The sequence below is a fragment of the Erpetoichthys calabaricus genome, chromosome 2, assembly GCF_900747795.2.
Source record: "Erpetoichthys calabaricus chromosome 2, fErpCal1.3, whole genome shotgun sequence".
Taxonomy (NCBI): domain Eukaryota; kingdom Metazoa; phylum Chordata; class Cladistia; order Polypteriformes; family Polypteridae; genus Erpetoichthys; species Erpetoichthys calabaricus.
In genome coordinates, this window is record NC_041395.2 from 347,552,968 (window position 1) to 347,570,059 (window position 17,092).

The window sequence follows — 17,092 nt, forward strand, 5'->3', positions numbered from 1 at the left end:
GATGGGACTACCGTCTGTAAGAGTTTAATGTTAAATTGTTTTTCTCCTGTATTCAATTTAGAACCAGAAGTACCATCAAAGGTTCCAGTTGTCTTGGGGATTCTTTTTCCAGTACTACTTCTTGCAGCAGTTTCTGGATTTCTTTTATATCTAAAATTCTTTAAAAGCAGTAAGTGATTTTTTTCTTCAGGTTTACATTTTAAATAGTTTCTGCTCTCTTAAAAAGAACAGTAAGCAGCTCTATATTGTGTTGTGACGGCAATCACAAACATGACAAAACGGGTACAAGAACGTCAAAGTATAGCCACAAAGCTGGACAGGGCCTTCACTAGCCAGCCCAGAAGGGACGTACCCAGTCCAAGCTAACCTCAGACCACTTCTTGAAAGCATTTGTCTTACTATGCCCAAAGTGAGGAAAACTAGATTTACAAGTTAAAGTATAAAGTAAACTTATACAAAATGCCAACAAGATAAGGATTAACTGCAAACCCCTGGTTTGTAGACAGAACAGCAACACAGATTCTTTAAAAATGAAGAATATTTATTAATAAACTAAAAAGTGAAGCAACAGTGCTGAATAAAGCAAAAAAGACAAGAGGATTTCAATAAAAAGGTAAGCCACAGCAAACAAGTAATAATACAAGATCCAGTAATAATAATAAACCAAAACAGAAAAAACAAAAAAAATCCAGAAACTAGAAGGAAAAAATAAGTAATTCAGTACTCGCACAAAACTCCAGTACAACTCAAATGAATCGCTGGCTGAATCTTTCACTCAGGACTCCAGAAAATGGCAGAGTGAGGACCCAGTAGCAGTCATAAGAGTGGCACCATGTCCTAGGGTTTCACCCATAAAACACATGGAATGGAGGCGCATTAAAAACAAGTGTATAATTATAACAATAACAGAAAATACATAAAATATGAAAAATGATAATTATTGTTACAAAAGTAACAATACACCACATGTTAATACATAACAGACACTTCTAAACCTTTGAGCAAAGAGAAACACACAGTATTATTATTTAATCAGGTCAGGGTCAGGTGAAAAATGTGCCATTTTTGTAATGAAAGAAAAGGCAACAAAAGATTTAATTGTAGAATTTCGTAAATCATCCCCAAATCTTTACAGATGCATCTGTTTAGTTACAGTAAGTGTTGTCCTATAACTTTAAGATAAATACCAGTCACTGGATATTTAGCACATTTGTTATTTATTTATTTTTTAGGGCAATATCTACTTCTAAAACCAAAGAAATACTAATACTAAAATGTAAAGAACATGCAATCACTATAAAAAAATGGAAAAAATAAACATTTGTTGGGTTGAAAACTATGTGCTCAGTTCACTACTATTTTTCTTTTTCAGAATAATGCGAAAAGTTGAAGTTTTAGATTTGCACACTATTAATAACTTATTCTTTCATGTTCTCTTCTAGTTGCTCCTCAAGTGACAGAGTTACAAATTCCTGATGAATTGAAGCATAAAGAAAAGTCAGTATTTTCCTGCTTGGTGTCTGGATTTCGCCCTAAGAGTATTATACTTAATTTATATCTAGAACGGGAAAGGAAACCTGCAATACATATTTCTGGGCCCAAAGCAGAACATCAAGAACGGATCATTGAAGATAATGAACTTTTAGCATTCAGTGACCCGGAAGGCTCGTTTGAGGCCAGTATTTTACATGATAAGAAGCATGGAGATGGCACACGCTCATTTACATTGACTATAACAATTGTTCCAGACATTTATATAGATAACTATGCATATTTAAAACTGCAAGTTCAACATACAGCATCTGTGCATCCAATTGGATGGAACAAGAAAATTAATGTCATTGGAGGTAACCTTTTTGTAATTGTTTTTTCTGTTCTTTTAAGTATATCATTAGTGGCAAGTCTGGCAGCACAGTGGTGCAATGGCTAGCACTGCTGCAGCACAAATCCAGTGTACCGTGTTCCAATCTATTGCTTATATGGAGTCTGCACATTCTTCCCATGTCTGCATACATTATTCTCCCACATCTCCATAGACTTGCATGTTTGCTTAATTAGAAATTCCAAATCGTTTGAATGTACAGTGGTGTGAAAAACTATTTGCCCCCTTCCTGATTTCTTATTCTTTTGCATGTTTGTCACACAAAATGTTTGTGATCATCAAACACATTTAACCATTAGTCAAACATAACACAAGTAAACACAAAATGCAGTTTTTAAATGATGGTGTTTATTATTTAGGGAGAAAAAAAATCCAAACCTACATGGCCCTGTGTGAAAAAGGAATTGCCCCCTTGTTAAAAAATAACCTAACTGTGGTGTATCACACCTGAGTTCAATTTCTGTAGCCACCCCCAGGCCTGATTACTGCCACACCTGTTTCAATCAAGAAATCACTTAAATAGGAGCTGCCTGACACAGAGAAGTAGACCAAAAGCACCTCAAAAGCTAGACATCATGCCAAGATCCAAAGAAATTCAGGAACAAATGAGAACAGAAGTAATTGAGATCTATCAGTTTGGTAAAGGTTATAAAGCCATTTCTAAAGCTTTGGGACTCCAGCGAACCACAGTGAGAGCCATTATCCACAAATGGCAAAAACATGGAACAGTGGTGAACCTTCCCAGGAGTGGCCGGCCGACCAAAATTACCCCAAGAGCGCAGAGACAACTCATCCGAGAGGTCACAAAAGACCCCAGGACAACGTCTAAAGAACTGCAGGCCTCACTTGCCTCAATTAAGGTCAGTGTTCACGACTCCACCATAAGAAAGAGACTGGGCAAAAACGGCCTGCATGGCAGATTTCCAAGACGCAAACCACTGTTAAGCAAAAAGAACATTAGGGCTCGTCTCAATTTTGCTAAGAAACATCTCAATGATTGCCAAGACTTTTGGGAAAATACCTTGTGGACTGATGAGTCAAAAGTTGATCTTTTTGGAAGGCAAATGTCCTGTTACATCTGGCGTAAAAGGAACACAGCATTTCAGAAAAAGAGCATCATACCAACAGTAAAATATGGTGGTGGTAGTGTGATGGTCTGGGGTTGTTTTGCTGCTTCAGGACCTGGAAGGCTTGCTGTGATAGATGGAACCATGAATTCTACTGTCTACCAAAAAATCCTGAAGGAGAATGTCCGGCCATCTGTTCGTCAACTCAAGCTGAAACGATCTTGGGTGCTGCAACAGGACAATGACCCAAAACACACCAGCAAATCCACCTCTGAATGGCTGAAGAAAAACAAAATGAAGACTTTGGAGTGGCCTAGTCAAAGTCCTGACCTGAATCCAATTGAGATGCTATGGCATGACCTTAAAAAGGCGGTTCATGCTAGAAAATCCTCAAATAAAGCTGAATTACAACAATTTTGCAAAGATGAGTGGGCCAAAATTCCTCCAGAGCGCTGTAAAAGACTCATTGCAAGTTATCGCAAACGCTTGATTGCAGTTATTGCTGCTAAGGGTGGCCCAACCAGTTATTAGGTTCAGGGGGCAATTACTTTTTCACACAGGGCCATGTAGGTTTGGATTTTTTTTTCTCCCTAAATAATAAAAACCACCATTTACAAACTGCATTTTGTGTTTACTTATGTTATATTTGACTAATGGTTAAATGTGTTTGATGATCAGAAACATTTTGTGTGACAAACATGCAAAAGAATAAGAAATCAGGAAGGGGGCAAATAGTTTTTCACACCACTGTACAGTAGATTAGTTTAGTGAATACTCATATTTATTTATGAAGCAAAACTATATTAACAAAATGTAGTATTACAATATTATATGAATTAATTTTGTTAACAACCAATGTAATAAGCAAACAGAATACAGAGATGCTGCAGTTTTCTATGCGTCGTTCTGTAAAAAAAGGTTCCCTGTCTTGTTCCCTGTCCTGTTATTTGGGTTACAGAGCACATCTCCAAAACCATTAAAGAAAGCTCTCCCTACAAATCAGTTTATCTCCTGCCATTAGCGTTCTTTCTCTATACCGCAAACGCTCCTACTTATTGTCTTCTGACTCCTGTGGAATAGGCGACCTGGACACAGACAGGCAGACACATTACAAGCCATCACCACACGTTTATTTACACAACTACTATATACAAGTCAATAAGTGCACCTTACTCCAATTCCCCACAGTCCCAAAGTCCAGGCTTCCTTCAGCCTCCTCTCTTCTCTTCTCTTCCACACACTATACAATGGGCCTCTCTTCGCCCACCTCCTTCTCCGACCTTGTCCGCCTCCTCACCCGACTCCAGCCTTGATTGTCGGGAGGCGGACCTTTAAATAGGCAGCTGATTGCCGACCACACCCAGCCACCTGTGACACTCCCTACTCAAAAGTTCCTTCCGCTACACCTCCCTTTTTCTCCTAACTTCTCCTGTCACTCATCTCCTAACAGGCATGTCCACCCCATAAAGAACAGAAGCCCTTCGACCAGTCCCATCACTTGCAGCATTCCACCCTTTCTGCCCATCCCCCCCAACCCCCCCCCCACCCATAGCGTGTCACAAGCTGCCGGCATGTCACAATATATTAAAAAAAATATAACCGCATTAAAAAAGAAAATTACAATACAGAATAATATTACCAGTAGCAGTTTCCACTTTCAACATGTTTTTCAGTTGTGTTGGCATCACACTTTATATCGTTCACTGTTGTTCTTCCTACTCTGTAAATTGAAGCAATAATTGAAGCAAGTTTGCCGTTTCATAAATGTTTAATAATGTCAACACCACACGCTTACAATTATTATCCATTGCAATGTATAGCAGATTAATTATAACAAAAGGGAAGAGCTACAATACGCTATTAAAATTGAGAGTACATAACTAGCACAGTGATTTCAAACTGGGCATGACACATGGTGCTCAGGAAAACACTACACGCTAGCACAAAGGAGAGAGTTGTTCCAATGTGCAGCATAGCTCGCAGCATACCACACGTCACTAGTAGTACAGGAATAGGTGGGTGCCTGCGTGCGCAATTTTTTTTTTTCTTTGAGCCTGATGCTTAACAGAGAATGATGGTGAATCAAGTGACAGATAATCAAAGTTTTTACTGTGTTAAGTGAGCATACAATATTTATATATAATACACTACCATGGCTGTTTGTGATTTTAAATCACCTGTAACTCACAAACCGTTTGAACTATTGACTTGAAATTTGGTACACATATACTATGTGACGTCTACTATCCGCTTTTGGGGTGATGATTAACCTCTAAGATGATTCCTCTTTTTATTTTTGTTTTAATTTATTGTAGAATCAACTCTTCGCAGTGGCCAGCAGGGTGGCCGTGCAGCACATGCGTACAAGCGCCGTTCTCATCCCTACCACCTTCTCTGTCACTTCCCCTACCTCTTCATATCTTAAATCATTCTTGAGGCAGACTGAAGACTTAAGTGCCAGCTTACGTGAAAAATTAAAGAAAACGTACTAAATAATTGCAACACAAACACTGACTTAATCAGTTTTAACGTGAAAAGATGCCAACGAAAGAAGAGAAGAAGTGGGCCGCTAGGGTGGAGACAAGAAGAGCTGCTCAGGAAACAGCAAGTGCATCAACCTCTGAGCAAACGAATGCTAAACGTACAGAGAAAGAAAATGAAAACTATGGATGCTCAAGTCAAGTGTATTCACTGAATGTTATAGTGCAGTACGCTGTGACTGGAATTAGATAAAACTGTATAATCAATATAATTAGAAGCCATCAACAGAGGCAAATTAAATTAGCTAAATATTAAGATTTGAATACTGAGACAAAAAAATAAGTAAATATTCAAATATGTTCAAAAATAGTTTAAACATTCTGTGTGCTGCCTATATACATCTATACCATATTTAAAAAGGCACTTTTTTAATATATACATTTCTTATTGACATTTTTGAGACGCCCGCAAGGTGGTCCCCAGGCGCATATGCGTGACAACACTTTTACTCTTTTACGGAGATAGTTCAGAAATTGATTTTTTTTTGTGCTTTGAGAGTGCTGTAATTGAGTGTCGAGATGTGGGTATTAATTGATCAACTTGTAGTGTCTTGAAATTGTTCATAAGAGACAAAATGATGGCGAGATGAATCACTTTTTAATAGCATATCCTATGGGGTTCATAAGAAAGGAACCGAGTCTTCACATTCATTCACTGATTGCGTCAAGTACGCCTACAAATGTCCGTCCATCCATCCATCCAATTTATAACCAGTTGTTATAGATCAGGGTGATCAGGGGTACCTTTCATGCACTCAGTGGTGTGAATACTATATAGAACTGTGAACACTGGCAGAGCTAACAACTGTAGCAAGTAAAAATTGAGACAAATTTCAGACAAAGTTGCTATTCATCTTGTCTACACTACCGAAGAAATGAGCGATTCTGTCGAAGGGCAAAGAGCTGTGATTATGGAGTTAGCAGGACAGACAAGAAGACATAACTCATTTCTTAATACAAACATGCCGACACTAAATTTGTGCCATTTCTTAGTTTCTTTATGTCAAGCTAATATTTATTAGTATAACCCCTAAAATGTGATGAACGTAGTGAAAATGTCATATATAGTATTTGACAGGTATGTTGGGTAATGTAATGCAGACTACCAGTTACACTGCAGACCCAATTAATATTCTAATTCTGAATTGGTATACAGGCCAAGCAATACAAAAGTCTTACTAGTTATGTATGGCAAGGTACTCGGGGATCCATAAAAAGATATTGCTGGAGTAGTAGGCTAATGGTGAAATGAGTGGGGGTAAAGCAAATAACCATCCCTTTACATTCAAACATTACTTTTTATAATATATACGGATTATATTCAAATAGTGCCATTCAGCCCATTAGCCCAGCTTTAAATGGACTATTCTAATTTATTTCCTGGTATTCTGAGTAGCTGCCTTTCAGGCATGATGGACAAACAGTTTCAAAGAGTAGCATGGCATAACGTAATGTAATTTAACTTGCACCTTGTAGTTTGATCCCTCTTACTGTAAGTTCATTAGAGCTGGGGTTCCCAAAGTCCCCCTAGGAGACTTTCCTTAGGCTGAGGACACTTTACCTATCACCATCCAAAAAATGGCATATCTTTCATGTCTATAATAAACTGCTATACAGACCTCCTTCCTGTTAAGTGCACGTAACAAACTATATAAAACAAGGCACTTCTTCTATGGAAGAAATAGCCTACTTGTACTAAATACATTAATTAAACTCAGCATAGACCTAGTGAGACCTTTGGCCATGGATGTTCCTGCACTGTTTGTCCACTCTGGGTTGCAGCTGGCTTAGGGACAATCTTAAATCATTTTCCACATTTAGATGTGCTCTGTTTTTGGTTTTCAGTACTTTTAGTACAGACAAACCCGCCTCACAGTTATGTTATTACAAACGGTAAGAGGCATCAGATGGCTTTTTTGCTCAACATTGGATATTTGTTTCTGAGATTGCTCCAAAATTCTGACAGTGGAATGGCAGAGAATTGCATTTTTAAACCTTCATTATTAGCTATTTCAATTAATTACTCTTGTGATCTCAAATCAAGACAGTCCTCTTCAGTTGTGGACCCCAATGGATTTCTGATCCAGTTTAAATGACAACTGTCCAGCTCTGGGAAATAAAACTCCTTCAGTTGTGTCAGATGTGACAACATTACAGTATTGGCAGGACTATGTCTGCAGGTGCATTGGACACTCTGAGCTCCTGTTGAAGGAGCGGGAACATTACAGTATTTCCTTTGTTTAGCTTTTTCTCCCAAAATCCTTTTTTTTTTTTTTTTGTATAAATGCAAAAAAATTATTTTGCAAATTAAGTATGCTATGATCGCAGGCCAGCATGCTTTGAGTTGAGCTATTTATAAGTTGAAATATGTCAGCCAAATACACAAGCTTCAGAACCCAGGACTGGTTGTCAAAACAGCTAGCAAACTGGGTATTCTGATACAAGAGAAATTCATGCAGCTCTTTGTGGAGATCAAACACCCGTAAAACTGCCCTGCTAGATATCTACTTGACTACAGAATGCAGCAGAAGGCTTTTGAAACTGGCACCCATGTCACTGCAGAGCTTGGCAAACGGCCTGGGTTTAATGATGTGCTTTGATTATATTTGCAACTTTAACAACATCTTAAAGCACTTGTTGCAATTCATCCTCCATTCTTTTAATGAGAAGTGGTTCTCTGTGAGGCATGAAGTGTGTATCCATGGCATTTGGAGCTTGGGCCTTTATTAAGGCGACAACTACACCTTGCTTGCCTGTTGTGGCAGCGGCGTCATCCATACAGACACCCACGCAATGAGGCAAGTCAGAGTAATTTGCTTGCATGAACACATCCAAAATTTGAAAAATATCCTGACCTGTTTTCTTCCCCCGAATTTCTTTGCAGAAAAAAAGCTCTTCAATAAACTTTCCATCTCCAATTAATCTGACATAAACAATAAGCTGTGCTGCGTTAGCTATGTCTGTGCTTTCATCCAAATGCAACGCAAAGGAAGAGCCATTTGTTACATCAGTTACATCCTGAGGCCTGTCAGATGTCCATCTACACCAGTGATTCTTAACCTTTTTTGAGTCACGGACCCCTTTAAGAATCTGATGAAAGCTATGGACCCCCTTCTCTAGAAATATTCACATAAACACAAGTTTGCATGCAATGAATATAATATACTTTATTTATCGAGGTTTGATTGTCTCATACATATATGACATTCACAAAGTATTATTAAACTTTAAAGTAAACAATCTAAAAAAATCACTCCTTTTTTACGCAAAAAGTAATGGCCACTCATTATAATTATGAAATACAATCCTCTTGTGCAAATTTAAACAGATCTACTACTACTACTACTACGTTTTCTACTACCATTACTACTACTAGTACTACTATTACATCTACATCAACAGTACCAGGCTGTATTGTGAATATAAATGTTAATTTTTATCTGACCCTTATGGACCTCAGGTTTAGAACCCCTGATCTATACTCGGTGTGGTCTGACAAAAGGGACAGTGTCAGTTTTACAGGCAGCTTCCTCACCAAGCAATTCCCAAACTATGTCTTTGGTCACCAGTAATGTCAGATGTTCTCCAACTGTGTGAGTTTTCTTTGCAACGGCAATCTAATGCGACGCCAAAAAAGACGCCTTCAGTGCCCTCTCTGAAACCGTTGCTTGCTGTGTGAAAGTGCTCGCTTGTTTCACAGGCGGTGCTGCTTTCCTTTGGAAAAAGTCAACAGGTTCTCCAACATCGACTGGATGCTTTTGTTGTAGATGTCTTTTGAATTTTGACAGCTTTAGACATGCATTTGACAGAATGTCCTGGCAAAGAATGCATTTAGGGTATAAAAGTCGATCTTTTTTTCTTAGCCAGCTCAAATCCAAACCCTATGTATGAAGCTTCATACTGTCTAGATTATCAAATGTTGCTTTTAGAATGTGACTCATTTGATGAATTTAAAACAGAACTATAAGATGGGTTTTCTTCAGAATGTTTTCTTTGTAAAAAACAGTCCATCATTGCATGTGTTTTAGTATCTGACGCACTATGTCCAGCTTGCTGTGAACTGTTTTAACTCCACGATGTAACGTGTACATCTACGGCAGACGAGCATTTGAAAATCATGTTTATTAATAGCATAACTGGCAGGCACACTAACAAAGTGACAATGCTATTTTTAAAATACAAGGTGAGCTAGACAAAAGGTTTATTATTTATAACTTTTTAAATTATATAATCATATGATTTTTATTCTCCCCATTTTGACACAGACCCCAGGTTGGAAACCACTGCATTAGAATATACTATAGAAAAGTAACTTTAAGCATTGAAGGTACAGTACTAAAGCATAAAATGACAAGGCTAACACTGCAAGAAGAAACCATTTTTTCTTTTTCTATTTTGCATATGCCATTTTTTTTCCTGAATTTTTGTGATTACTCAAAGTTCAAAGATGAACAAAAGTCTTTAAAGCAAACTTTGTTAGATTGTGGATTTTTCTCTTTGTTGCCTTGCCAGCTCAGATGCTGCTCATCGTTTTGAACCTGAAAAAGGTGCAGCTGCTTCTCCGTTGAAGGTGTATTTTTGTTTTTCTGTGCAGCATTGCACAGGCTTTTCAAAATGTTACAGACAGCTTTAACACTTTATTACAGTTAAACGTTCATGGTTTATCTAAAAGGACCCTTACTAGTTGGTGCTACAACAGACACCACGGATTGCATCGCAGTCATTGTAATTATGTGTTGGAAAATGATTGCAATATTTTGACTGACCCCAAAATATTTTTTGTTTTTCTTGTAATTTTGTATGTTTTTTTCCGTTTAAATAAACAATAATTTCTAATTGTGTATCCAGCTTATAAGCAACCTCTGGCCTTCATGATTGATTTATATTTGCATTTCTGATTTAATAAAACCAATTAAAAAGCACTAGTGAGCTAGATACATTTATTAGGTCAGATGGGTTCATATTCTCAAATGCCACATGTCTAACCCACCTGTCCAGTTCAGTGGATGAATTTATAGCCAGAATGTTACTTTTTATTACAAAGTCAATTCACTTAAGAGTTATTTTTTAGTAATTTAGACAGCATCAGCCATTTCTGTAGTTTAATCACCTGTAAAGATAGTTAGGGTCAGGGCCTTTATCAGTAGGTGCTGGAGCATGTCCAAGACAGGGGCCCGAATTATAACCTTCCCCTGAAAGGAATGCCAGATAGAGGCACAGGCAAGAGAGTCCTATGAATTGTTCAAGGGATGTAAGCATAAAAGAAGAACACACAGTGAAAGCTTCTACTTTTCCCACTCATGTAACTGCTTGAGACCACAGCAGGGTTGTCTGGTCCTGGTTGCTAAAACCCAGATACCTGGGTTAAATTAATTTTTACAAATGAATAATTTCTGTATTCATAAACAATGTCATTGAATGTATAAATCTTTTTTTGGTTTTTTTCAGCATTAAACATTGACCCGTTCATTTCTGTGTTTTCTTCATTAACAGTGAAACCCAGAATAAATCAGATATTGATACCACCCATTATAGCACATGGCGACCTTGTGGCCCTGACCTGCCCTATCAATGGATTCAAACCCCGCCCTTTGATCATCACATGGTATAAACAAAAGCCAAGAGAGAACAAAAAGAAAATCCTTTGTCTTGATGAGAAAGAAGATTTGAAATACTTTAGTGATAATGATTTATTAAAGTTTCATCATAGTATAAGTGAGATGATGGACAAGAACGACTGCACTCATGATGTCATTAGTGTTTTGACTTTTATTCCGTCAGTCATGGACGATGACAAAGCCACATTCTTCTGTGAAGCTAAGCACATTGCCACGTGTTCAGTGCAACGGGAGAAAGATATTCATGTGAAAGGTAAGCACAATATGATTTGGTATCTAGTACCTGCAAAATTAAGCTGATGGTTTGCATGTAGCCTCCTGAATATTCCAATTTTTAACTGTTTCACTAAAGATGGTTCACTCTTTGTTTCTTTCAGCAACTCCAAAACTAGATCCAATTATGCTAAAGGATGAAGCAGCTATAGTAGGTGCCCCAATGGTTTTATCCTGTAGAATTCACTCATACTATCCACAGACTTCGCTTAAGGTGTCTTGGTATCTCGGTGACACCCTCGTTACAGAGGGAAGTGATGTTGGAACCCCAAAACAGTTGGACGATGGACTTTTCAGCTGCATAAGTACCCTGAAAACTGTTCCCTACTGGCCAGATGTGAACAAAGTGTTTAAATGCTTGGTTGAGCACGAGAGTTTACCTGAGTTTCGAGAAACAAAATGGACCTTAGAGGAACTGGGTAAGTAGAACTTAGAATAAGGCAGGGGCGGCAAACTCCAGTCCTGGAGTGCCTCAGTGGCTGCAGGTTTTCATTCTAATCATCTTCTTCATTAGTTTTTGCTGCTAATTAACTTCTTTTGCCTTAATGTTGATTAACTTGATTCAGGCCCCATAGTTGTTTCTTTTTCTTTAATTAGCTGCCAAACAATAATGAGACACAAAACAAGGTGCCACATGACCAGCTCACCCGTGCCCACCACACAATATCTGAAAATAAAGAAAGGTGAAGTTCTCAGTAAGGTTGATCTCTCAGGTCCCCAAAACATTTTTACAATGTTCTTAGAAAAAACAGAAAATCAACAGTTATGGAAATGTCTGCTGTGTCAGAATGAGAGCAGCAACAAGCCATAGAATTAGATAACGAGTTTAATTAACAGCAAGAATTGGCTTCTCATTAAGAAACTGGTTGGAGTGAAATTAGTTGGAGTTTGAAGCCCCAATTTAGCTGGTCAACTGTTGACTTGTTTCACATTTGCTTTCTGTCTGGCTGTCATTTAATGAAGAAAACAATTAATTCAGAGCACTGAATCCTTAACAACAGGGCTATTAAAATGAAGGGAAAAAGAAGTTCATTAGCAGTGAAAATTGGTCACTGATTAGGAAAAGGGTTAGAATGAAAACCTGCAGCCACTGCGGCGCTCCAGGACTGGGCCTTGCCACCCCTGGAATAAGGTGTTTACTTTAACATTCTAGATGAGGAATAAACAGTACAAGTCAAGTAGACAAGGGTAAATTGAATACAAAAATGGTATATGCAGATAATGGAAAAGTTATTCTAATGCAAATTTTAAACACCCGAAATGCACAGTGGACCCTCAGGAAATGAGGAAGTAGCCTTAAAGAGTTCAAATTTACAGAAATAATGTAGGAAAAATTGTACTGAATGTTCCAGTGAAAAGAAGGGACTAGTCCTTATTTTATACAGCACTCTGCTTCATTACATAATGTTTAAAGAGCAAATAAAATTAAAATGTAATATTGAGCTGAAGAACTCGTGGTTAATAAGTACAGGAAACAAGGGGGCAGCATTACCTGCAGAAATCTCATCTAGTAGTCGGGACACCCCATTGGTTCCTTCTTGGAAATTTCCATTGTTTTGGTCACATGACCATTATCATTATGGTTATTACTACATCCGTTCTCTTCCGCTTATCCGAGGTCGGGTCGCGGGGGCAGCAGCTTGAGCAGAGATGCCCAGACTTCCCTCTCCATGGCCACTTCTTCTAGCTCTTCCGGGAGAATTCTGAGGCGTTCCCAGGCCAGCCGGGAGACATAGTCCCTTCACCGTGTCCTGGGTTTTCCCTGGGGCCTCTTCCCGGTTAGACGTGCCCGGAACACCTCACCAGGGAGGCGTCCAGGAGGCATCCTGATCAGATGCCCGAGCCACCTCATCTGACTCCTCTCGATGCGGAGGAGCAGCGGCTCTACTCTCAGCTTCTCACCCTATCTTTAAGGGAGAGCCCAGACACCCTGTGGAGGAAACTCATTTCAGCCGCTTGTATTCGCGATCTCGTTCTTTTGGTCACTACCCATAGCTCATGACCATAGGTGAGGGTAGGAACATAAATCGACCGGTAAATTGAGAGCTTCGCCTTGCGGCTCAGCTTATTCTTCACCACGACAGACCGATGCAGAGCACGCATTACTACGGCTGCTGCACCGATCCGCCTGTTGATCTCACGCTCCATTCTTCCGTCACTCGTGAACAAGATCCTGAGATACTTGAACTCCTCCACTTGGGGCAGGATCTCGCTACTAACCCTGAGAGGGTTTATTTATTTATTTACTACATGGTTATTATTGTTATTTTGCATAGTGCTAATCTGTGCAATTAAAAAACACAGAAAATGGTACTTTCACAATTATTTTTAGTAACATTAAAAATACATTAATACATAATATATAAAAATAAACACAAAGGAATTTTCAATCTAACACAAAGGAATTTTCAATCTAAAAAATACTTTCTCTGAATAAATGAAGGTGAAAGTATAGTTTAAATATAACTCTTACAGGTGGACACATTAACAAAAAAATTAAATGCACACTGACATACTTTTTGAATTCACATGAAATGCTAACTTGCATCTGCAAATTATCACTTAAAGAATGTTTACCCAGTTTAGAAATTAAATCTGAAATTGCCAAGGCGTCTTGTATGACTATCTTAACTTTTTATCTGTCCCGAAGCAGCTTTAAAATGTCATTGTGATGCTACATGCAGCTCCATATCCAAAAGATGTTCATTCGTTGTTGGTTTACAAACTCCAGTTTTACTTTTTATTCTGTTACTTTAATAAAACCAAAACATTCATAGTGCGTTGAGAAGCTGAGGAGATGTAATCTAAATTGCCAGTTTAGTAAAATACTGCAGTAATAAGTCCACAGTGTCTTGTTATGAACATGCGTCATTTACAAAAGATACACCCTGATGATTTAATGGTCATTGGGAGACAAATATTAAGTTGAAACAATGAAATAAATTTGAGGTGGATAAAATAAATAAATAAATGACGTAGTAGGCTGTAAATCTGAGTTTGCAGGAATAGTATGTTGTGGAGATAGAGGACTGATGGTGAGCAATGATTTGTAACACAACTAAAACTGAGTGGAGTCTTTTTTTTATTTTTAAAAGAGTCTGTACAGGATGATTATTTCTGGAAAGTGAGAGCAGAGAATTAAGTCATCTGTTTTAATTGTGAAATCGTCTTCAGGTCGTTTTTGTGTGTGAACTCTGTAAACGCACCCTAAATTTCACCTGTTAGGGATGAAACATTAAAACTTTTCCTACATTTCCTCAAATTAACAAAAAGTAAAAATAGAATAGTTAAGCATCCTATATCTTGTAAAGCTTCCAAAACTTTTACCTTGCAATTTCTTTTAAATCAGTTCTAACCCACCTTTCACTTGAATGGATTTTATGTAGCATTTACGGTAGTTTGGTTGGTCGCCACTATGATGGCCCCAAAGGGCAAAGTGCAAAAAAATAAAATTAAAGTGCAAACAAAAAAAAATGAAAAAATACACAAAAACTACTAGAAGAGATTACTGGTAAAATATAAGATAGAAACCTTATTTAAAGATGTGTTTAGCGACATCATCCCAAACACGAGTTGATATGTATGTCTACGGTTTTTGTGAACTGCAGTGTAAGGAGTCCAAATGGACTGTGCTTAAATCCCAGCCAGGCTAACAATTTGAATGGACCTTACATATTCTCCATTGTCTATGATTCAGAGTTTCCCCTAAACACATACAGTTCACTTTGATTAGCAAGTCTGAGTTGGTCAGGTTCAAGTGAGTATGCCCACTCATTGATTCTGCAGTTTCCTGGGACTATACTTGATGCCACCTTAATAAGCTAGAGCCCCAGGTGCATTATGTTACTCACTCAGCTTCATGCAGTAAAGTACATGTCAGTATGAAACCAAAAACCTTTTGATTTAAATCCCACAATTAGCCAGCATCCCACAGCAAGAAAATTCTTTTGTTTGAATTTCTCCATCCATCCCTCCACTTTCAAAATGAAGGATCTAGCTAGAGGTTACAGAGAGCCTGTGACTAAGCTGGCAGCACTGGTTGCCAGTCCATCATAGAGTCCCTTAACACCCCCCCCACATTCACTCATACTGTTTTTGGGTGACAACACACGACCCAGTGTACCCAGAGCACAGGAGGAAAAATCGCACACACAGGGAGACCATGCAGACTTTACACAGGCAGGTAGCCCAAGACTCGATTTATTTTTACCCATGAAGTTTGCTTGTGTGATACTCGATTGGATGAAGCTGTCTATTTATTGCTGTTAAAAAAGACAAAATGGTTAAGCAGCCTAAAATAGGTTTGTGGGGGAAAAATAGAATTTCCAGGGCACTTAAAGAGGAGTGTTAGAACTAGTTTAAAAAAGAGACCCAAAAGCAGCAGTGAGTGTGCATGTGTAGACATTATGAGGGCTAAAAGAGAGATGGAGCCTCACCGACAGACAAAGGTATAAGCACACTCACTAAGAGTTGTACAACGGGTATTGTGATCCTTTAGAATGCATTGAGTTTTGGGTTGCTTACATTATTGTCTGTTGCCAGTCTCATTTTTATATAATATATATATATTTGTATCTTCTCTGTCCCATTTAGTTTCACCTCCAAAAGTATATGAAATTCTCAGTGACCCAAAACTACCAGTGCTTGGAATGCCTCTTACACTCTCCTGTGTGGTCACCGAGTTTTACCCAAAAGATTGTACAGTTGTTTGGGTTCGAGGGTTTGAAAGAATGGAGGACGGAACAAAAACCGAGGAGCCCGAGTTTGATGAGGAAAAAAGACTGTACTATCGAAGAACACAGCGGACATTTTACCCCACCTTGAACGACCTGGGCAGTCACTTTTCTGTTGAGATGATTCACCGGGGAATCACCTATCGGCCTGATAAGGACTTATTTGTTATGAGATTTAAAGGTAGGTGGAGGAAAGGGATCTGACTTGTTTTCTTTTCCAATATTCTGAGCTTTAATGAATAGTTTATTTTTTATTACAATTTGTTGGATTTCTGAGTTTGTTTTTTAGATTGATAGAACTTTATTTGCCCCTGGGGGATATATGGCTTTTTACAGAAGCTCTTTAAATAAATACAGTACATACGTAGATAAAGAAATAAGTAAGTCTTCTTCTTTCGGCTGCTTCCATTAGGGGTCACCACACAGCAGATCATCTTCTTCCATATCTTTCTGTCCTCGTCATCTTGCTCTGTCACACCCGTCACCTGCATGTCCTCTCTCGGCACATCCATAAATCTTCTCTTAGACCTTCCTCTTTTCCTCTTGCCTGGCAGCTCTATCCTTAGCATCCTCTTTCCAATATCCCCAGCATCTCTCCTCTGCACATGTCCAAAAGTAAGTAAGTAAGTAAATAAATACATATACACACACACACACACTTTGGTCTGAACACACACCAGAATGCTTATAAAGCAGAAAATTAAAAAGAAAAGAAAAAGGTATGACTTGTAGCCATTATGAAAATGTATTGCAGGTGGTATTTGACATCTGTTACTGGTTTCAAAACAATTTTTAAAGTAATTAAAAAATTAATTGCATCTTTTCTGATGTCATTTTGTATTCCTGTGGATGCTGCTATTTTGAGATGTGACTGCCATAGCGTTGCTGTGTCAAGTGCTCTGAAGTGCACAGTGTGATGTCACCATCTCGATTGTATAAAGGTTAGGGTTGTGCACTTCCTGGTTATCCAAGATTATGG

The 17,092-nt window shown here is 38.3% G+C and overlaps 2 protein-coding genes across 2 annotated transcripts in view; both read left to right on the top strand.

Annotated features, from left to right (window-relative positions):
- LOC114647400 (uncharacterized) overlaps positions 1–17,092 on the top strand; it is a 723,921-nt gene that overhangs the window by 625,454 nt on the left and 81,375 nt on the right. The gene's annotated exons all lie outside the window — the stretch shown is intronic.
- Positions 1–17,092, top strand: part of LOC114647399 (uncharacterized) — a 56,249-nt gene that overhangs the window by 27,469 nt on the left and 11,688 nt on the right. The window contains exons 4-8 of the mRNA XM_028796115.2: positions 62–169; positions 1,443–1,847; positions 10,983–11,360; positions 11,485–11,799; positions 15,974–16,294. Coding sequence (XP_028651948.2) covers positions 62–169; positions 1,443–1,847; positions 10,983–11,360; positions 11,485–11,799; positions 15,974–16,294 — 1,527 coding nt within the window. The remainder of the gene's footprint in view (positions 1–61; positions 170–1,442; positions 1,848–10,982; positions 11,361–11,484; positions 11,800–15,973; positions 16,295–17,092) is intronic.